Source organism: Pan troglodytes, chromosome 10 (genome assembly GCF_028858775.2).
Source record: "Pan troglodytes isolate AG18354 chromosome 10, NHGRI_mPanTro3-v2.0_pri, whole genome shotgun sequence".
NCBI lineage: Eukaryota > Metazoa > Chordata > Mammalia > Primates > Hominidae > Pan > Pan troglodytes.
Window position 1 is genome coordinate 64,833,359 of NC_072408.2, and position 22,263 is coordinate 64,855,621.

Consider the following 22,263-nt stretch of genomic DNA (forward strand, 5'->3'; position numbering starts at 1 on the left):
ATATATTTCTTTAAAAAATGCTTATGAGGAACAGGTTCACAGAAATTAATTACCCAAGATCGTCTCAATGGCATATCTGTCCCTATGTGCTTTTCACTCCAGTGTCTGAAATCATGGGTAAAGCAGAACCAGGGTAGGTAAACCTACCTGCTCTAAAACCTGATTACTCGCAACTATCTGTTCTGTAGCATTCCTGCCTATAGATTAGTTATGATTACAAGAGAAGAAGAAGGAAAAGAAGAAGGAAAAGAAGAAGGGAGTCCCTCTTCTATTGGGAAATCATATTGATGGTAGTTTCTTTGCATTTGACTCAAAGCTAACAGAGGATTTAGGGCTCATTTTCCTTGGTTTAAAATACTGCCTAAAAAAAAAAAAATCTGAATGCTATAAGGGATACCAACATGGGAATCCAGAAAGAAATGAGAAGATAGAGATGGAATATGTTTGAAATATAAAAATATTTAACATCAAATCCTTGAAAGATTTGGGTAAATTATTTAGGTCTGATTGGAGGAAGAATAATTGTTTTCAGTCTTAACTGTTTGATGAATGAATTAAACTCTATTACATGCTTTCTAGTTGAATTTGTCGTGAGAAGAGGATGGTTTTGTTGAGCTCAAAAACCATGATAGTTTGGATCCATCCTTGGCTTTTTATTGACTTAGATACTTAAACTATTTCAAAATATTTTACTTTAATAAAGATTTATATTTTTATTAAAGCTTCCCCTTTTAAACTTTTAATAGGGATAGTCTGAGGCAGATTTTTTTTCTCTCCCCCAGAGCAGCCTTTTTGCAGGGAAAGAGAAGAGGGAAGGAGGCAAATGTGAGAAGAGAAGAAACTAGAATACTAGGAAAATATGTTCTCTCACTTGTTTTGAAATAATATTCAGAGGCCAGACTTCCTTTTTCTATTGGCAGAAACAGCTAGAAATTGGGAAGTAAGACAAAGGCTAATGAAATAATTTTTCTAAAGCCTCTACCTCTAATTGGTTTGCTAAGAGGACAGAATCTTCATATTTTTCTCAGTCTATACTTGCTAAAAACCTGGAAAACCTCAACATTTTTAACCATTTTGGTAATCTATTATGTACTAATACATTAATATTCTCCTCTGGGAAGTAGAAATTTAGAAGGCATTAGGAGCCACTATTACAATGCTGACATAAGTAAAAAGCGATAATATGAGAAGGAGCAGACAATTTTGTTTTTAAAAGTATGAGCAGCCGGGTGCGGTGGGTCAGGTCTGTAATCCCAGCACGTTGGGAGGCCAAGGTGGGTGGATCACCTGAGGTCTGGAGTTCAAGACCAGCCTGGCCAACATGGTGAAACCCCATCTCTAGAAAAATACAAAAATTAGCCAGAAATGATGGCAGGTGCCTCTAATTCCAGCTATTCCGGAGGCTGAGGTGAGAGAATTGCTCAAACCCAGGAGGCGGAGGTTGCAGTGATCTGAGATTGCACCATTGCACTGCAGCCTGGGTGACAGAGCGAGACTCCGCCTCAAATAAAATAAAAGTATGATACAACAGATCTTGTCTAAGTAGCATAATATTTGTACAGGACACTTGGATATTCTATACATAAGCTCAGCGTAACCCTCAGCCTACTTCTCCTCTGTTCCCTATATCAAATCCAAATGGCTTCCAAATGCACTTAGAATAAAGTGCATTTGAAACTTCTTAATATAGCCCATAAAGCCCTTCATCTCCTCACCTTCTTCTCTTATTCCTACCTTTGTACATGTACAGTCATGTGTTACTTAACTTTGGGGATGCATTCTGAGAAAATGCATTGTTAGGTAATTTTTGTCCCTCTGTGAACATTGTAGAGTGTACTTACACAAACCTAGATGCTATAGCCTACTACATACCTAGGCTGTGTGTTGCTCCCAGGCTGCAAACCTGTACATGTTACTGTACCAAATACTGAAAGCAGCTGTAACTCAATGGTAAGTAACAGAAAAGATATGCTAAAAATACAGTATAAGATATTTTTTAAAAAGCACTCCTGTATAGGGTACTTACCATGAATGGAACTTGCAGGACTGGAAGTTGCTGTGGGTGAGGTAGTGGTGAGTGAATGTGAAGGCCTAGGATGTTAGTCTATGCTTATAAATGTTGAACATTTAGGCTACACTAAATTTATAAAATTTATCTGCAATAATAAATTAACCCTAGCTTAGCTTACTGTAACTTTTTTACTTCATAAACTTTAAATTTTTTTTTTTTTTGAGATGGAGTCTCGCTCTGTTGCCCGGGCTGGAGTGCAGTGGCACAATCTCGGCTCACTGCCACCTCCGCCTCCCGGGTTCAAGCAGTTCTCCTGCCTCAGCCTCGATTTACAGGCGCCTGCCACCATGCCTGGCTAATTTTTTGTATTCTTAGTAGAGACGGGGTTTCACTGTTTTGGCCAGGCTGGTCTCAAACTCCTGACCTCGTGTTCCGCCTGCCTTGGCCTCCCAAAGTGCTGAGATTACAGGTGTGAGCCACCACGCCTGGCCAAACTTTAAAATTTTTAACTTTTTGACTCTGTTGTACTAACACTTAGTTTAAAATATTAACATGTTGTACAACTGTACAATAATATTTTCTTTATATCCATATTTTAAAAGGTTTTATATTTTAGAATTTTATTTTTTTTCAAACTTTTTCATTAAAAACTAAGACACACACACATTAGCCTAGGCCTATGCAGGGTCAGGATCATCAATATCACTGTCTTCCACTTCTGTATTCTGTCCTGCTGGAGTGTCTTCATTTCAGGGGCAATAACATGCATGGAGCTGTCATCTATGATAACAATGCCTTCTGGAATACTCCTGAAAGACCTACCAGAGGCTGTTTTAGATAACTTAAAAAAAAAAGTAGAAGGAGTACACTCTAATGATGAAAAGTATTGTGTAGTAAAAATATAAACTAGTAGCATAGTTGTCATTACCAGTTACGTACTGTATAAAATTGCTATACTTTATACAGCTGGCAATTCAGTAGGTTTGTTTGCACCAGCATCACCACAAATATTTGAGTAATGCATTGTGCTGTGACTTTAAGATGGTTACTATGTCACTAGGCGATAAGAATCTTTCAGCTGTGTTCTGATCTTATGGGACCGTTGTTGTATATGCAGTCTGTCACTGACCGAAACATTTGTTATGTGGTGCATGACTTTATATACATTTTTTCCAGTTAGAGTGTAAGCCTCGTGAGGGCAAAGATTGTCTATCTTATTATGTCTGTAGCATGTAGCATGTTTTGTACTGAATGGATGTGGAGGCAATATCCGTCTTCTGCAACTCACAGTACAGCAGAGGTGAGCCATATATCTGTGTAGTACAAAGTGGACTGTAGTTATTATGCTACAGTGTAGAGGAAAGTAATTTAAAAAAATGTTTCATGAGTGTTTAATGAAATAAATATTTTCATCAAGGTGGTTAAAATGGAAAGTTTGACCCTCAAAGGGGTAAGTCATAAAAATCACTCACTTAGAATCTCATGCTGAATAAATGAGACCTCAGTGGTATTCATTTGTTTTTCCTTTTAAAAAGTAGACCCAAGAAACAACTCATGGCAGGTAGTCTTCTAAATTTAAAAATTTAAGTTCTATATGGTCGTATGAATCTGTTTTAAGTTAGGTTGAACCATACAAGATTGCTATTTTCATTCTCAAATGTTAGCCCTTTCATATATTTTAGCCTTACAATATAGATAAAATTGCTGATTTTTTTGGATGGGAGGAATTACTGTTCATGTTGTTCTTCTCTTTTCCAGTATGCATTGCCTCTTCAGCTAGTGAATAACCAAACCATGACAACATGGATGGAGATCTTCCGAACTATTATCGACAGGACCGTTCCTCCTGTAAGAAAAAGCTTTTCCCAAGAAAAATAGGGGAAACGGGTTTGGAATGTTTGCGGTAGGCTGATTCATTATCCCTGACTGCTCTTTGAAAAAATTTACTACTATAATAAAATAAATTAATAAAATAATTCATAATACCATTTTTAGAAAGCTTAGATAAGCAATTTAAATCCTACCAAAAATGAAAACTGTTTTTAAAACTTTATTTCTTTAGTCTTTTTTTCCTCTGCATCTATATACAACATATTTAATTTATAAAAGTAGTATACATTGGCTGGGCATGGTGTCTCACACATGTAATCCTAGCACTTTGGGAGGCCAAGCTGGGAGGATCACTTGAGGCCAGGAGTTCAAGACCAATCTGTGCAACATAGTGGGACCTTGACTCTACAAAATGTAAAGAAAAAAGAAAAATAGCTAGATGTGGTAGCATGTGCCATCTACTTGGGAAGCTGAGGTGGGGGGATCACTGGTAGTTTGAGGCTGCAGCAAACTATGCTTGGGGGACAGAGCAAGACCCTATCTCAAAAAAAGAAAAAAAAAAGTATTGATAATATTTTGAAATTCAGTTTTCACTTAAAACTTACAAATATTTTTATGATTATGAATGCTTTTATACTGTCTTTTTTTCTTTTCTTTTCTTTTTTTTTTGAGACAGAGTCTCCTTCTGTCACCCAGGCTGGAGTGCAGTGGCATGATCTTGGCTCACTGCAAGCTCTGCCTCCCGGGTTCACACCATCCTCCTGCCTCAGCCTCCTGAGTAGCTGGGACTACAGGTGCTCGCCACCACGCCCGGCTAATTTTTTGTTTTTTGTTTTTTGTTTTTTTTTTAGTAGAGACAGGGTTTCACGGTGTTGGCCAGGATGGTCTCGATCTCCTGACCTCGTGATCCACCCACCTCGGTCTCCCAAAGTGCTGGGATTACAGGCGTGAGCCACCGCGCCTGGCCTATACTGTCATTTTTGTTGAATGTTTTACTTGCTGGATGTTTAGGCTTTAATTTTTTAGTGTTTTAACTCTTAAGAATGTACTTAAATTTTTGTGCACATATATGATTATTTTCTTTGAATAAACTAGAAACATGGAAGGCTTTTCACTAATCTTGCAGAGTGCTCTTCAATAAAGTGTGCCCTCAGTTACACTTTAATAAGCAGTGACTGAGAATGCCTGTTATGGGTACACACTTAATTCTAAGTTTGTCCATTTGATAGGGAAAAGATGTGTTTCATTTTGATCTGCAATAATACTATCTTTAATTTATCACATTAGTTCTTGTATCTATTAAAATTTTAGTTTGTCTTAAAATGTGCAGTATTATTTCTCTTGTCCATATCGTGAGACAAAGTATTTTGACATTTAGCTTACATACATAAATGCACAGAACATAATGACTAGTTCAGTGAATTTTGACATACACTTGTGTTATCACCCAGATAAAAATGTAGAACCCTTTCATCATCTCAGAGTGTCCTGAAGGAACCATGGTGTTTTGTATTTTGTCCTCTACTTATTTAGGCCTTTTGAAGATAGGAGGTAAATGTGAACAGCAGCATTGTTTAGTTGAAATTTACTTTGCTTATTTAATTCCTGCCTAGCAATGTATAAAGAATTTTCATTTGTATAGCAATCTAACTTCACATTTAATATGACTTAACCTATATCAAGATTTATCTTGCCTTTGTTATTCACATAAATCCTTTTATTATGCAGAACTTTAATCTGGGTAATTTTGTCCTGTTAGGAGACTCTGCACATTGATGAGGATGATAGACCAGAACTGGTATGGTGGAAGTGTAAGAAGTGGGCACTGCATATTGTAGCTCGGCTCTTTGAACGGTAATTATCTGTTTATTACATTGATGATCATACAGCCAGTATCTCAGTATCAGATATGATTATCTGTCTTTAGAGCCACCGAGAGCCAAGAGTCACTCTGTTTAAAGTAGCTTAATTTTAATCATTGGCTTTGAGATCATAATGAAGTGGGTGGTCTTCTCTGGATCTTTTCTATTCTTCTGTGAAAAACTTGGAAAAATAACATTGTTCAGCCCATTGGTAATATCTAAGAATTATGCAAGAAGCTGCATGGTCACTCAACTCCGTAATAATGTCAAATTTAATTTTAAAAGCATTTATTGAAAAAAAATCTATGTCAGTTGTAACATTTTAATTTTGAATATTCACCCTTTAGGAGCTCTTGGTTTAGCAAGTGAAAGATTCTGTCTGAAACTTTACAGTACGGCCCATAGTCTAAGTACAGGTTATCTTGATTTCATTTTGTGGCTTGTGGGAAAAAAAGGCAGTGTTAGTTTTCTGTCCCAGTAGAATCCATCTTTGAATAAGGGACTATATTTAAATTATTAGCAAGCATGCTGTTTGTAAAATTCACGGTATTTGTACATTTTCTCTTTGTATTTTAAGATATGGAAGCCCAGGAAATGTCACAAAAGAATACTTTGAATTTTCTGAATTCTTTTTGAAAACCTATGCGGTGGGCATTCAGCAGGTAATAAACTTATGCTTTTAAAATAGAAGAATGGTTACTACTGAAAGTAAAGGCATTTCTGTCTACTGGAAGTAGGTTACAAACATACTAATTCATTACATATTTATAGAGGATGGAAGGACAGTTCTGGGAATGTATTACAGTGCAATTAGTTTTAAAACCAAGTTTCCAGTGCAATTAGTTTTAGAACCAAATGTCCCGAGACAGCCACCACCAGAACTGAATCCTAGACTCTGGACTCAAACCTTTTAAGTTGATAGTGGTGTAGCAGTCACCAGTATTAGATTGGGTTCTTCTATTAATTCTCTGACCTCTTATGAGTTTTTTGATCTTTATTTCTTCACCTCTTTGTTCTAAGTTTTTATTTTGGAAGACTTATATAATATGGATTGGTCTATATGAAGAGTAGTTGAGCTTACTAGACGTCAAGACTCTTAGCTGAGAACTTAAACATTTCTATGGAAGTTTGGGGACCATTCTATATAGTGAAAATTAGTTCCTGAAACAATCCAAGTTGATATAATGTTTAAAAATTTTAAAAGCTACAAAGGACAAGTGGTCCATGAAAATTGGTTGATCAGTGTTGCCATTTAAATCATATTTTTATGTTTCAATAAAATTTATTAATTATTGACCACTGGCTGTGTCAGGACCATATTGAGGAAGCAAAGACTAATTAGACATAGGGAAAAGCTTTACTGACATAGAAGGTGTTTCTAGATTTTTTTTTTGAGATGGAGTCTCACTCTGTTGCCCAGGCTGGAGTGCAGTGGCACAATCTCGGCTCACTGCAACCTCTGCCACCTGGGTTCAAGCAATTCTCCTGCCTCAGCCTCCCAAGTAGCTGAGATTAAAGGCACACATCACCACACCTGGCTAATTTTTTATATTTTTGGGTAGAGGTGGGGTTTCACCATGTTGGCCAGGCTGATCTTGAACTCGTGATCTCAAGTGATCCACCCAACTTGGATTCCCAAAGTGCTGGGATTACAGGTGTGAATCACCGTGCCCGGCTCTAGATTTTTTTTTTTTTTAAATAGCTCTTTATTGTCAGCATTATAATGTTAAGTACTTAGAACCTGTTGTCTTGAGATGGAATACTTCCGTTTATGTGTTATCATTTTGCCTAGTAGAATGCTTTCTAAAAAGTACAATGCAACAGTTCAGGAAAGTTGTAGTTATATAGTTGAATTTCTCACAAGTTATTTTGTTGGCTGGTGAGATAATCTATAGGGAAAATTAGTGAATAAAACCAGGACAATCAGGAAGCTGGTCATCTGTCTTCTGCCCCTTCCAGTGCTGTCCACTAATGTTAAACTCCTTAAAGTATCTTAAAGTTAATTCCCACTTGAAGTGTGGTGAGTCGATTTTTTTTCAGTGTCCTAAACATGTATGTGTGTGTATACATGTATACACATATAAAAATGCCATTATATCCGTGTTATAAACTCTTGGTACCATGGTTATTTAAGGATATATTCCTGATACTTAAAAATGGTTTTCTTATCAGGGACTCTTCTCTCCCCCACTGTTGTGTAGGGAGAGAATCTCCCATTTCCCATCTCCCATCACCCCTACTTTGTATGAGCCACATCTGTATTAGAAAGAATCATGTTCAGTATCATCCATTTCTAGCTTGCATCACAGAAGGGGTTTCTACATGATGACAGGACTTCCAACAAATTTGGTAAACCTGAGTTTTAGGAAACTTGAATAAAATCCATATTCTGAATTTATAATTTCTGTACCTATTTTGAAAGAATGCTTTTTATTTATTCAGCAACTCACTTATAAGCTTGATATGGTGAAGAGCTCTGGAGACCAGGAATTGGAAGGCAACTTGCTGTAGTGAAGAAAGTTGCCTAAAGGTCCTTGAGCCAGTCAGAGGTGCTTTGGCATGGCTTTTTCCTTATAAATAATTTTTTAAATCAATTTTTAAAAAATCAGTTTTTAAAAAATAACTTCTCAGTTGTGTTGTGTTTACAAATACCTTCTTTTATAATCTGAGATTATAAAAGAAAATCCTCTCCCATGTTTTCTTTAAGGAATCCTGTGCTATCATTTTTCGTCAGTGTTAAAATAGTTCCCCATCTGAAGTTTATTTTGGTGTGAAGTTGAGGGAGTTAATTTAAATTTTTTCAGGGGGCTAATCAGTTGTGCCAATACTATTTTTTGAACAACTTTTCTCTTCTAATTTGAAGGAGTCTTTATGAAATAATGAAACATCTTTGTGCTGTCTCTTGTTGTATGGAAGTTTTTAATGTTTCTTTAGTCAGATCTGTTATTGTAATTTTTTTTTTTTTTTTTTTTTTTTTTTTTTTTTTTTTTGAGGCAGAGTCTCGCTCTATCACCCAGGGCTGGAGTGCAGTGGCGCAATCTCGGCTCACTGCAAGCTCCGCCTCCGGGGTTCACGCCATTCTCCTGCCTCAGCCTCCCCAGTAGCTGGGACTAAAGGCACCCGCCACCACGCCCGGCTAATTTTTTTGTGTTTTCAGTAGAGACGGGGTTTCACCGTGTTAGCCAGGTTGCTCTCGTTCTCCTGACCTCGTGATCCGCCCGCCTCGGCCTCCCAAAGTGCTGGGATTACAGGCTTGAGCCACCGTGCCCGGCTCCTGTTATTGTAATTTTTTAAACAGGAGTTTTAACTTACTTTGAAGAGCTAGCAGTGGAATAGAAATTTAGACTTTGCCTGGAAGTTACAATGAGACACCGTTTAGTTCAATATAACATGGACCTATCTAATAATTCAAGCTGTTTGTCTGAGCTTTCTTACAAAACATTGATTTTTCTCCCAAATCTGTTTATTTTTCTATGGATTCTGAATTTTAGGTCATGCCAAAAATGGCACCTCCCCCTTTTAACCTTATAATTGTTTATGTTAGTCTGTATTTTCTGTTTTCTTATAGGTGCTACTAAAAATTTTAGATCAATATAGACAGAAAGAATATGTAGCTCCCCGTGTTCTCCAGCAAGCATTCAACTATCTCAACCAAGGGGTGGTTCATTCTGTAACCTGGAAGCAGATGAAGCCACACATACAGGTTAGTGTCAGAGAGCAGCTCTCCAAAATTATTCTCTAGTTAAATTAGGTTTTCTAGACAAAGTTAGTATTACTAATCCTATATTTTACATTTTATATATATACATTTTACCATTAATAATTTCTAATGAGTGAAGTCCTATGTCAGATATAAAGGGCTTAGAAATTTAAGCATTTGAGAAAAGTGAAGCCTTCAAGTTTTATGAGTCGGGAGACCTGGATTCACTTGATCTTGCTTAATCTCATTAAGCCTCATTTTCTCCTCTATTAAGGCACATAGTGTTTTTCTATTCTTATCTAAAAGTTGCTAGGATTAAATGAGGTATTTTGTGAGAAAGTATTTTGAAAACTTACCAGGGCTCTACTAAGGTAGTGTTATTTTGCAGGAATTGAAGACTGATATGTGACCGTTTTATTTTGTAGGTATGAGCAAGGTTTTTATTTCTTTTCTTGGATTGTTAAGTTCAATAGCATCATTGTTTCTATATCGTTTGCCTAAAGGTAGAATTCAGCATTGTTATTTAGCTAAAGAACAAATGGGAATGGAAAATTATAGGCCACTAATAAATAAATACTTATTTGTATACAAATAATTGGATAATTTGACAGTCTTAGGAACTGAATACCTACTCTCTCCCAAACTGTGAATTCTTAAATTTTATAAATGATATCTGAAAAGAAAAATCTTTCACTTTGCTGTTTGCTGTCCAGGATAGAATTTTAGTGTTATTACCCGTCTTACCAACAGATATCTTTTCTTTGATTTATGTAGATATCTTAATAACTATTTGCCTAATCACTTTGATCAAATAGTGATAATTTCTTTGCAATTAATTAATAAAGATACTGATTTCATTTGCTGTGTTCCTGTAAAGTAAGGGTGAGTTGTGATAACATTTCTTCTCTACTTCATACCTTTGGCTTTATTTTTACATAGCTGTAAAGTAGGAATAAGAAAACGCTGATCCTTAGGCTGAATTTTTTCACTTAGAATTATTTAATTTGGAATTAAGTGGTAAGAGATGATCATGTTTTTATATAAATTGTTGTTAGAGCCTAAAAGGGCTTAATAGAACATTAGTAGCAGTGCACAGAGAGGCTAGTAGATAGGACTTTTCTCTAACTGAAACTTACATTTGTGGAGTAGGAAATTAGTTTTTTTGGGAATAGAAGTAAAGAAAATTCCAATTTTTTTTTTTTTGGAGCTGGAGTCTCACTCTGTTGCACAGGCTGGACTGCAGTGGCATGATCATGGCTCACTGCAGCCCTGAGCTCCTAGGCTCAAGAGACCCTCCAAGATGGACGCCACCATGCTTGGCTACGTTTTTATGTATTTTTTTGGAGATGGGGGTCTCGCTACAGTGCCCAGGCTGGTCTTGAACTCCTGTCCTCAAGCGATCCTTCTGCCCTTGGGCTTCCAAAGAGGTAGGATTACAGACATGAGTCACCGTGCCTGGCCCTTTAATATTGTTAATACATGGACATTTAGGACTAAAATGGAAATGTTAAAAAAAATTTCAAAATAAGAACTATAATAGTAAATATAACCTCGACTTGACATTTTACACACACACACAGAGTTTGGAAAACTAACATCATAAAGGCTGTCAACAAGTACATTATTAGTATTCCTCAAACTTGAATGTACTTGTCAACAAGTACATTATTAGTATTCCTATACCCATTTGTTACTTTTTTTTTTTCTCATTTTAGAATATCTCTGAAGATGTGATTTTTTCTGTGATGTGTTATAAAGATGAGGATGAAGAGCTGTGGCAAGAAGATCCATATGAGTATATAAGGATGAAATTTGGTAATTGAGATGGTTTTATTTCTCATCAGTTCCTGGATATGTAAAGTAATATAACTAAATTTATATTTTTAAGCAAATGTTATTACTTTGTTAAATCTCCCAGGTTCTGTTTTGCATGACATAATCTGAAACTTTGAGAGTTTGATGTTATTTTGTTGAACTAGAGAACTTGAGATTGTCGGATGTGGGAGATGAAAAGCCACCTCATTCATCTCTCTTACGGGTGCTCAAGTTGAGCCATCTGTTACTTATGCTGTTGTGATGCTGATCTGCAGGGACCATCCGTTTTTGTGCCTTTTGGGAGACTCATTTATAGATTGGGTTGTTCTCATGTGGGAAATACTTTGGATTTCTGCATATTTTAGGGGTACCCCAATTTGGTTTGCTTGCTTGTCTGAAAGACTAAGTGTTCCACAAGGGAAATAAATTCGTATGGGGGCCCTACTGTGTGTGGTCCAATTCTTTGGGTGTCCTTTTAACTTGGATCTTCCTGGAAACTGTTGAATTGTGTAGGTGGCCTGATTTATTCCCTTTTATTCCCAGTTTGTATTAATTGCTTCATGGAACACTCAAGCACTTAACATAGCAAAATATTAATTTGCATACCTATCTCCCACAACTTAGAAGCTTTCTGAGGACAGGAATTTTACCTTATTTGCTTAATTTTGCATTTTCTGTCTCTTCTACACCTCTGCATTCCTCCAGTAGTGCTTGGCCTCCAGTATGCCTTCAATAAATGTTGAAAGAAATGATTGCTAAATCTAGCGCTGCGTGCTGAAAGTGCTGTAATGAAGCAGTGCTTTCCCCTTAGTTCAGCCAGGTGTGTCTAGCTACGTAAGCTAAACCTACTGGTACAGATGCTAGTTTTTTGGGCTGTGTTTTTACAGAGCTTTGTGTTTCTATTATTTGATTCAGTAAGTGAGGATCCCGTTTTCTCTTGGAGACAAAGTATCAGAAAAGCAAATCAATGAGAAACATTTATCATCTGCTTGATTTGTTATTTTTCTTTTGAAAATCATTATTCATATGTGTAACTTATTATTTCCCCTTTCTTATGCCTTTGTTTTTCTAGTTTGCTTTGAGTGATTAGCCAACCATTTTTCTCTCTCTCTCTCTTTTTTTTTTGTTCCAGTGACTCTCCCACCTCAGCCTCCAAGTAGTTGGGGCCACAGGCATGTGCCACCACACCTGGCTAATTTATTTTTTGCAGAGACAGGTTCTCCCTATATTTCCCAGGCTGGTTTCGAACTCCTGGCTTAAGTGATCCTCCTGCCTTGCAAGGCATTCTTTTAGTGTTTACTTCTTTCATAATACCTATGTGTTTTTGTGATGTACAGAGTATTTGTTTAGCTTTCAGAAAGTTACCATTATTTATATATTCTTCATATCTGATAAGATAGGTATAAATACCCCAGTTTTTAGAAAATAAGAACTCTGTGTCTGTTGATTAACAGTGGGAATTTACATTTTATTGTTTAAAAGTGGATATGGGTAACTCAAGACTGACTAGCTGAAGTGAGTTTTCTTTAATCGTTTCCTTCTGTAGACTGGAATGCAGTGGCTTTTATTTGATATGTGTATTTTACTTTTGGGTAACCATAGGGAAGAACAATTACTGCATTTTCTTTTTATATGTTTGGCACTTGCAATTATTTACGTGAAACAAAGCATTCCTATCTAAATGTATTGACTGATTAAATAATAATGTTTTAGTTTATTCTTTTTATCTACTCTTTAACCAACATCTCCTCACTTCCTCCAATAATGTTTTTTGATTTGGTAAGAACTAACAAGAGCTCAGGCTTTGATGTTAAGATAGCGTGGGTGTGAATGCTGGTTTGGTCACTTACCTGCTGTGTGACTGTGGACAGGTTACTTAACCTCTCTAAAATTCAGTGCTTTCAGCTGTCAAACGGGTGATGATAATAGTGCTGGGAGGATTAAATGGGATAATACACATGAACTAACTGCTTAGCATAGAATACAAGATGCTTCTAAAACTGTAGCATACTGCTTGGCACAGAGTAAGTACAGTACTCCAAAAATGTTCTTATTATGTTTGTATTTTATATTTTGAGGTAGACTTAGATTTGGTTTTATCTTTTGTATTTAAACAAGGACTTATCAGATACCTCTCAAGACTTCAGTTTCTTATGTAAAACTGCCTATTCTGAAACTTGTGAAAATGTTCATGGTATTAAGTGATATGTTAAGTTTTAGATAGGTATATATTCAACGAAACCTGCTGAACTTACGTATCGACAGAGCCAGGCATGGTCCTAGCAGTCCTTCAAGGCTTTTATACTTGCTGTTTCACCTGCTTGGAGTGCTTTATCCATGGATTGCTTTCTCCCTCATTTCATTCAATTTCTGCTTAAATGTTACCTTAACAGAGTTGGAGAGGCTTTCGCTAACACCCTATTTAAACTAGCACCCCATACTCTGTCACTCTGTCTCTTTACCCTATTTTACATTTGTTCTTAGCCTGACTTATTATGTGTGTATATATGTATAATCTGTTTCTTTGTTTCACGACATAAGCTCCGTGAGAACCTTTTTGTTTGATCTTTGTATCCCCAGGGTCTAGAATGGTACCTGGCACATAGTAAGAGCTGAGTGAATTTTTGTTGTTTTTTGATAGAAATAAAGCACTTTTTCTGTTCTCAGTGAAACAGATGTGTAAATGCATTGTTTTCTTCAATATAATAGTTTGAAAGGACAACCTGTAGAGTTTGAGGAACATTGTTTTGTGCAGGAGACAGCAATGTTGTGGTGCCACTGTATATCCTTACCTTTTTAGTACTGTCAAGCAGTGTCATATGTGGATGGTTTTATTTTTTTGGTTTAGAATAGCGGTCAGTCAGGTTTAAAATCTAGAATAAGTAATTATATTTTCACTAACATGGTTTTAACCTTTTAAAATCTTAGATATTTTTGAAGATTATGCTTCTCCCACCACAGCAGCCCAGACTCTCTTATATACTGCTGCAAAGAAAAGAAAAGAGGTATTTCATTTTTCTTTTTAAATCCAAAACTGAAAGGTGGCCTGTGTTGAGTTGATACTCTAGTATATCCCTAGTATTTGAGAAATTATGTTGTTATTCGTTATAATTTGTCACCTTAAGGATTTTTTTTTCCTCTCCTGGTGAGGGGAAAGGGGGTATCATGGTTATTTCGTTTTCTTAATAAATTGTACTTTTCTTATTGAGCTTATAGTTGCTTGATAAAACATAATAAAATGGCTTTATTTTTAAAAATTTGTGCATCATAGTTAATACTATAGTAAGACAATGAAAGTTCTTGTAGACTAAATGGATTCTTCTGTTTCTTTAGGTGTTGCCAAAAATGATGGCATTCTGTTATCAAATCCTGACAGACCCGAACTTTGACCCTAGGAAGAAAGATGGAGCCCTGCATGTGATTGGTTCCCTAGCTGAGATTTTACTGAAGGTTAAGATAATCAAAATTTAATTTACTTAATAACATTGTAAAGCATAGGCAAATGAGAGAATATGAAAGTTATGGCTAATTTAAAGCTGGTGACTACCTCTGGATAATTGAGTTCACAACTATCCTTCTTTCTGTCATCTATTTCTTTAATTAAAAAGAAAATTTGACTGTTTAAAGTTTTCAGTATGAAACTATTGCTATGTGAAAGGGATACAAAGTATCTTATGTCTACAAAATCAATCAATATCAAACTGATCTAAGGTAATATTTGTCTTGTTTTAAAACATGCAATATATAGGTCAAATAATTTTACAAAATTAGAAGTATATTAAATGCAAGTCATAGTAAACACACTTGATTAGGAAGTGATTCTTACGTATGAAAAAGAAATTGATAAGTTGAAATTTGTTTCCTAATAGAAGAGTTTATTCAAGGACCAAATGGAGCTGTTTCTACAAAATCATGTATTTCCATTATTATTGTCTAACCTGGGATATCTTCGAGCTAGAGTAAGTTTTTCATATTTCTGTTATGTATCTTAAATCTTCATAAGATAATTATTCAAATAAATGTTTTTTGGATAAATTGACCTTTTGCCACATATTGAGATGAAATAGAGTCAATTAGAATGTCTGCCTATGGTCACATCAGCTGAATAAAGGACAGACTATTAAAGAAAAAGATTTATAGGCTGGGCGCAGTGGCTCATGCCTGTAATCCCAGCACTTTGGGAGGCTGAGGTGGGCGGATCACTTGAGATCGGGAGTTTGAGACCAGCCTGGCCAACATGGTGAAACCCTGTCTCTACAAAAATACAAAAAATTAGCTGGGCTTCATGGCAGGCACCTGTTATCCCAGCTACTAGGGAGGCTGAGCCAGGAGAATTGCTTGAACCCGGGAGGCGGAGGTTGCGGTGAGCTGAGATCGTGCCACTGCACTCCAGCCTGGACAACAGTGAGACCCTGTCTCAAAAAAAAAAGGAAAATATTTATGGATTTTATTTCCTGCTGGTTTTATTTCATTTGTCACCCTAGCCTCACTTGCTGCATATGTAAAACATGAAATGAGAAAGGTGATTTTATAGCAGTGATACAATTTAAATTCACAAATGGATTTATTTTGTGTATAAAATGACATGAAATTCCAGATTGGCTAAGAACTTGAATTTGATTTTCAGTATATTAGGTAGATTTGCCTTAGTAAAGTGGAGAGATTAATAATCCATGTGAAATTGTGCTCTATGTGTATATTCTTTTAGAATCAATATATTTTATGGAGAAATAGAAACAGGACTTTTATTCAAGAGCCTAGTATTTCTCTTTATAAATATATCAACACAAAAAATGTCTTGCTAAAAACAACATATATTAACAATGCCTTGTACACTAGAAAGCATTTTATAAAATAATAGTTACTAGCGCAATATCTGGGCAAATGTGGACTAGGGACACTGAGGGCACATGAGCATTTTTACAGTGGGGCTCCTACCTTTGAGAAGTTATATGAATTGTGATTCTCTTGCTAAAAGTCTTTAGTAACTAGAATTAATTTCTGTTGATTGTGTTTGATGCACACAGAGAGTAAAATATAATAATGATTCTGTGGTCTAATAGTTAAAATGTGATCATCTATACCAGGTTTAAAATTTTTGGTACCTATGTGAGTGAAAAAAAGGAAGCTTACTAAACCAGTTAGTGTAAGGGAAAATAATGTTTTACCTAAGTGTGACAAATGAATTTCAGATACTGGTTTGGAGTTGCTTTTACATATAACAAATTAATTATGAGTTATAATATTTATTAAAAGCGTAAATAGATTTTTGTCAAAGACATATTTGGCTTCTTTTTCTCTTTCCTATGAAAAATGTTATTGCATATGGGTAATTTTAGAAGTAATGAAAATGCCTTACTTGTAAAAAGAGGGATGTAGAAGTTAGAAACTAAGGCTACTGTGTTACCCCAAAAGCAAACATTTCTTCATAGAATTGATATTTTACTAAGAAGTTCTTATATCTGTGATATTATTACAGAATGCTATAATCCTAATAGCTCCCTACTTACCTTTTTTAATAATACAGTCTTGCTGGGTACTTCATGCATTTAGTTCTTTGAAGTTCCATAATGAGCTCAATCTAAGAAATGCCGTTGAATTAGCGAAGAAGAGCCTGATTGAAGATAAAGAGATGCCTGTCAAAGTTGAAGCTGCCCTTGCTCTTCAGTCTTTAATTTCTAACCAGATACAAGGTAAAGCCAAAATACCTTTTAGACGTTTTCTCAAATAATTTCATTTACTTTCTTCCCTAATGAAGATGCATCTCCATGTCTGAGGGTTCAGGGTTTGGAATTCTGAGGTTTTGCCCTCTCAGAATTTTGTAGGAATTTATTCTTGTCCTTTTTAGGTGTTCCTATTGACTGTAGTTTTCAGAATTTTAGGTTAGGAAACATGTTAATCATTGTGGGGCCCTAGGATAGGCTGGGCATAAAGAGACCTGGGCCCAGTTTTGATTTTGCTCCTAACTTGCCATGGAAACCTGGGCAAGGTGTGTGATCTGTCAAGGCTCAGGTTTCCACATATTTAAGTTTAGGGGAGTTGGACTGAATGACTTCATGATTCCTTTCTCCTCTGGGATTCTGATTCCCCTAGTTTTGAAAGTAGCAAGTAGTATTTCTAGTGAGTGATAACAGATGTCTCATTTGTTCAGAGTGTTCTGATCAAAGTTCAAATAAACCTTTGAAAGTAAGTTCAGCTTTATGAAGAACATGAACGTAGTTTGCCTCTATTCAACAATGTTTCAGTGGGAGGATTGGATATTGTACACATGGCAAGGGAGGGTGGTAGAGATGGCCTGGGGCAGGGAAGGGGCCCCATCAGTATTCGGGATAGTCTTCACATACATGGTTTTTTATAACTTGTCATGAGAACTGATTCATGTTTTCCAAGTCATTCTGATGACCAAGTGTATGTATAATTAGAATTTCTCAGTGGGGGCTATTAGTATTTTGCGATAGTTTCTGCACAGGACAGTTCTCTCCTGTGCAGGACTTCTTATCCTTATATTACTCTTGGGAAATTGATATATTGGTGAACATTATTTAGGTACAGCTTTGTAACTTACCACAGAGCAAGTGTGTATCTAGAACCTGATTTAGGTATTACCCTGGGTCACTTGACCTTGTGACCAAGTTAATTCCTTTTATCATCTGGGCATGGTAATTTTTATTACTTTTGTTTGTTTTATTGAATTAGCTAAGGAATATATGAAGCCACATGTGAGGCCTATTATGCAGGAACTGTTGCACATTGTTAGAGAGACAGAAAATGATGATGTTACTAATGTCATCCAGAAGATGATATGTGAATACAGTCAAGAGGTAGCCTCAATTGCTGTTGATATGACCCAACACTTGGTAAGACCGGGCAGTTTTATGTTAATTTGGTTTAGAAACCTTGAGTAATCTAAATAAACTCCAAAATATGGAGTTCAGTTTTATTTGTACAGTCATGTGCTGCATAACAACATTTCAGTCAATGACAGATTGCATATACGATGGTGCACTCCTAAGATTATAATACCATATTTTTACTGTACCTTTTGTATGTTTAGATACAAATAATTCCATTGTGTCATGATTGCCTAAGTATTCACTACATTAGCAAACTGTATAGGTTTGTGGCCTTGGAGCAATAGGCTATGCCATCTAGATTTGCCTAAGTACATTCAATGATGTTCAAGCAAGGATGAAATTGCCTAACGACACATTTCTCAAAATATATCCATGTTAAGCGATGCATGACTGTAACTGAAATATTGATAAAAAATTATTCTGATATTACTATAGTTCATTAGACTTTAATCACATTTAGGATAATTTCTTTCATCTAGAATATTCTGAAATTTTATAATATGTGCTTTCTAAAGTTTTAATTTCTGGGCTTTGAATCAGGAAGCTCATTTCCTTCAGTTTGGGGCAATTTATTGTTTTACTTTTTTGATAAATTTCTCCTATTTTTTTTTTCTGTTTGTATTTCCTGATATGGAGAATCACATCTGGACTGTGTCTCTTAATTTTTTTAAAAACTTTTCCTCCTGTTTTCCATGTCTGTTTTTTTTTTTGTTTCATTTTCTAAGTGATTCCTTGACTTCTCAGTCTTCTATTGCATTTTTCTTTTTACTATTACTTGATTTCACTTGTCCTAGATTGTGATTTTACTTGCTTAGTGACAACCAGAAGTTAAATATTAGCTCTCTGGATATAATAGTTAATGTAAATAGCTATATTTAAAACATGACAAGTTCTGTTATTTTAAGAAGAGAGATGATTCAGTCAGCAAAGTGCAGACTTCAAAGTTTGAGCAATGCAGACTTCAGATGTGTGACACTGCCATTTTGCTAACTTTTATAAAGCGGGGACGTAACAGTACTACTAATTGCGGAATACTTTAATGTTATTTTCATAGGCTGAGATATTTGGCAAAGTTCTTCAAAGTGATGAATATGAAGAAGTTGAAGACAAAACAGTAATGGCTATGGGAATTTTACATACCATTGATACTATCTTAACAGTTGTAGAAGATCATAAAGAGGTGAGATTTCTTTGTGGTTTATGATATAATAGTAGCATTTAACTGAAATTTATGTGATCAGTGGCCATGAATTTTGAAGTCTCCACTTTTAAATTGCTACTTAGTTATGTTGCTAGGCTTTAAAAATTGCCCTCACATTTTATGGAAACATATTAAAATGACTGAGTAACATTATAATATTACATCATAATATTTGTAATATTATAATGTAAATATTATAAAGTATATAATATATCCCTTTATATTAACTTGAGTTCAGTTAATCATATCTGCTATGTGCCAGGCTAGGTTCTTGGGGAATACCAAATTGAATAAGAAATGAGCCCAGCTTTCTGGGAACCAACAATCTAGAATTCTTGGTAGAGAGTGACAGACAGCAGTTCAATCACGGTGGCAAGTGTTAGGTAATGGAACAGAATTCTGATATAACAAGTACTGTAAAAATGGAAAGGAATAAATGAAAGAGCTGAAAAGCATATTTACTCAACTGAATTCCAGAGTGTTATTGGGATAAGACTTTATACAGCTATTTATCTAGTGCTTTCACATCCATCAGCTGATATGATCTTACTGGTGCCACCATGACATAGCTAGCACAGGTAATGGTAGTCTGTTTTGCAGAAGCAGAAAACAAAGTTCAGGTGGATTTAAGAAAGTTGCTCATGGTCCCAGAGCTAGTAAGTTGTACATTTGGGTTTGTAGTCAGATCATTTTGATAATGTATCAGTTTATCCCCATTTAAAACCTACAGCTGCTTCCCAAGTATCCCATGGCCTCTCCTTAACTCAAATTAGATTTTTGTTCATTGCTTCTGTGAGTGCAAGTTGACTTGTTTGGCACTGATGGCAATTATTGTTTTACAAGGTGAGCACTTAGGAAGCAGGTGCTAGTACTACTTTTATTCGTTTATTTAATTTTTTGAGACAGTCTCACTCTGTCACCCAGGCTGGCGTGCAGTGGCATGATCTTGGTTCACTGCAACCTCCACCTTCCGGGTTCAAGCAATTCTCCTGCCTCAGCCTCCCGAGGAGCTGGGACTATAGGTGTGTACCATCACACCCAGCTAATTTTTATATTTTCAGTAGAGATGGGGTTTCACCATGTTGGCCAGGCTGGTCTTGAACTCCTGACCTCAGGTGATCCACCCGCTTCAGCCTCCCAAAGTGCTGGGATTACAGGCGTGAGCCGCCATGCCTGGCTGCTACTACTACTTTAAATAGCATTGTTAAACCATGTAGCTGTTGTTTTTTTTCTTTGTTTTTGTGGGTTTGTTTTTTTTTTTTTTTTGAGACAGAATATCGCTCAGTCACCCAGGCTGGAGTGCAGTGGCTCAGTTTCCGCTCACTGCAAGCTCCGTCTCCTGGATTCATGCCATTCTCCTGCCTCAGCCTCCCAAGTAGCTGGAACTACAGGTGCCCGCCACCACGCCCAGCTAATTTTTTTGAATTTTTTTATTAGAGACGGGGTTTCACCTTGTTAGCCAGGATGGTCTCGATCTCCTGACCTCGTGATCCACCCGCCTCGGCCTCCCAAAGTGCTGGGATTACAGGTGTGAGCCACCGTGCCCAGCCGTAGCTGTTGGTTTATCCTGTGTTTATGACGTGCCAATGGAAGATGACTTGGTTTTTTTTTTGTTTTGTTTATTTGTTTGAGACCAGTCTTGCTCAGAGACAAGTCTTGCTCTGTTGCCCAGGCTGGAGTGCAGTGACACAATCTCAGCTCACTTCAACCTTGGCCTCCCGGTTCAAGTGATTGTCCTGCCTCAGCCTCCCGAGTAGCTGCCTGCCACCACGCCAGGCTAATTTTTGTATTATTAGCGGAGAAGGGGTTTCACCATGTTGGCCTGGCAGTCCTGGAACTGCTGACCTGAAGTGATATGCCCGCCTTGGCTTCTGAAAGTGCTGGGATTATAGGCATGAGCCACTATGCCCGGCTGACTTGGTTCTTAAAAATGGCTTGATAAGGCCCGGCGCGGTGGCTCACGCCTGTAATCCCACCACTTTGGGAGGCTGAGGCGGGTGGATCACGAGGTCAGGAGATCGAGACCATCCTGGCTAACACAGTGAAACCCCATCTCTACTAAAAATACAAAAAATTAGCCTGGCGTAGTGGCGGGCGCCTGTAGTCCTAGCTACTTGGGAGGCTGAGGCAGGAGAATGGCATGAACCCGGGAGGCGGAGCTCGCAATGAGCCGAGATCATGCCATTGCACTCCAGCCTGGGGGACAGAGCGAGACTCTGTCTCCAAAAAAAAAAAAAAAAAAGGCTTGATACTCTTCTGGACTAGTCTTCATTTGCCTAAAGGGCTTAATTTTTATTTTCATTTTCATTATTTTATTTTTGTGTCCTTCTGTATTGAAATTATATGGTCCTCTTGGTAACAGTGAGATGTTCCAAATTAAATTACAAGTAAATTTAAGGGATAGTTCTTTTGTCTTATACTTAGGACTTGTATTTTAAATTTGAAGAGACCTTAGAAATCACCTCGTCCAGTTTTCACAAGTGTGTGTGGGGCATAGTAGAATGAGCTGCAGAGATAGTTTAAAAACAAAACAGCATCTTTTCTGTTTTTATTTTTTCTCTTGATATTAAATTTATTTTGAATTCCAAATAATGTTAAAGGGACAGGTGGACTTATTGTGATTATCAAGAGAGGCATGGGTGAAAATTGAGACACACTAATATAGCATCCTTACCTAAAGACAAAAAAAACCTAAAGCCTTCAGCTAAATGGCTTTACCAAGGCCATGAATAATTACAGGCAAAACCAACTGGCATCTTCGTCTCCTGACCAAGATTTTGAGCTTTAACTTATTAAAAGCAAACTTTGAAAACAATATTTCCTTAAAAGGAAAAACCACATTTTTGAACAACACTGACAAATAGTGTATGAAACACAAAATTGTGACTCTAAAGTAGGTGCTTAAGCATATGCATTTTTGTTTAATGGTTTTAAGCATATTGACAGTTTTTTAAAGTGGGAAATTTTGGATCATTTGAACCTTAAGACAG

At 36.5% G+C, this 22,263-nt stretch overlaps 1 protein-coding gene across 6 annotated transcripts in view; it reads left to right on the forward strand.

Annotated features, from left to right (window-relative positions):
- Positions 1-22,263, forward strand: part of IPO8 (importin 8) — a 76,675-nt gene that overhangs the window by 15,677 nt on the left and 38,735 nt on the right. For all 6 annotated transcript variants that reach the window (XM_528766.8, XM_016923711.4, XM_016923710.4 and 3 more), the window contains 11 exons: positions 3,770-3,859; positions 5,601-5,695; positions 6,281-6,365; positions 9,272-9,406; positions 11,119-11,218; positions 14,147-14,223; positions 14,552-14,668; positions 15,088-15,177; positions 16,746-16,911; positions 17,915-18,075; positions 19,127-19,252. In XM_528766.8, coding sequence (XP_528766.4) covers positions 3,770-3,859; positions 5,601-5,695; positions 6,281-6,365; positions 9,272-9,406; positions 11,119-11,218; positions 14,147-14,223; positions 14,552-14,668; positions 15,088-15,177; positions 16,746-16,911; positions 17,915-18,075; positions 19,127-19,252 — 1,242 coding nt within the window. The remainder of the gene's footprint in view (positions 1-3,769; positions 3,860-5,600; positions 5,696-6,280; positions 6,366-9,271; positions 9,407-11,118; positions 11,219-14,146; positions 14,224-14,551; positions 14,669-15,087; positions 15,178-16,745; positions 16,912-17,914; positions 18,076-19,126; positions 19,253-22,263) is intronic.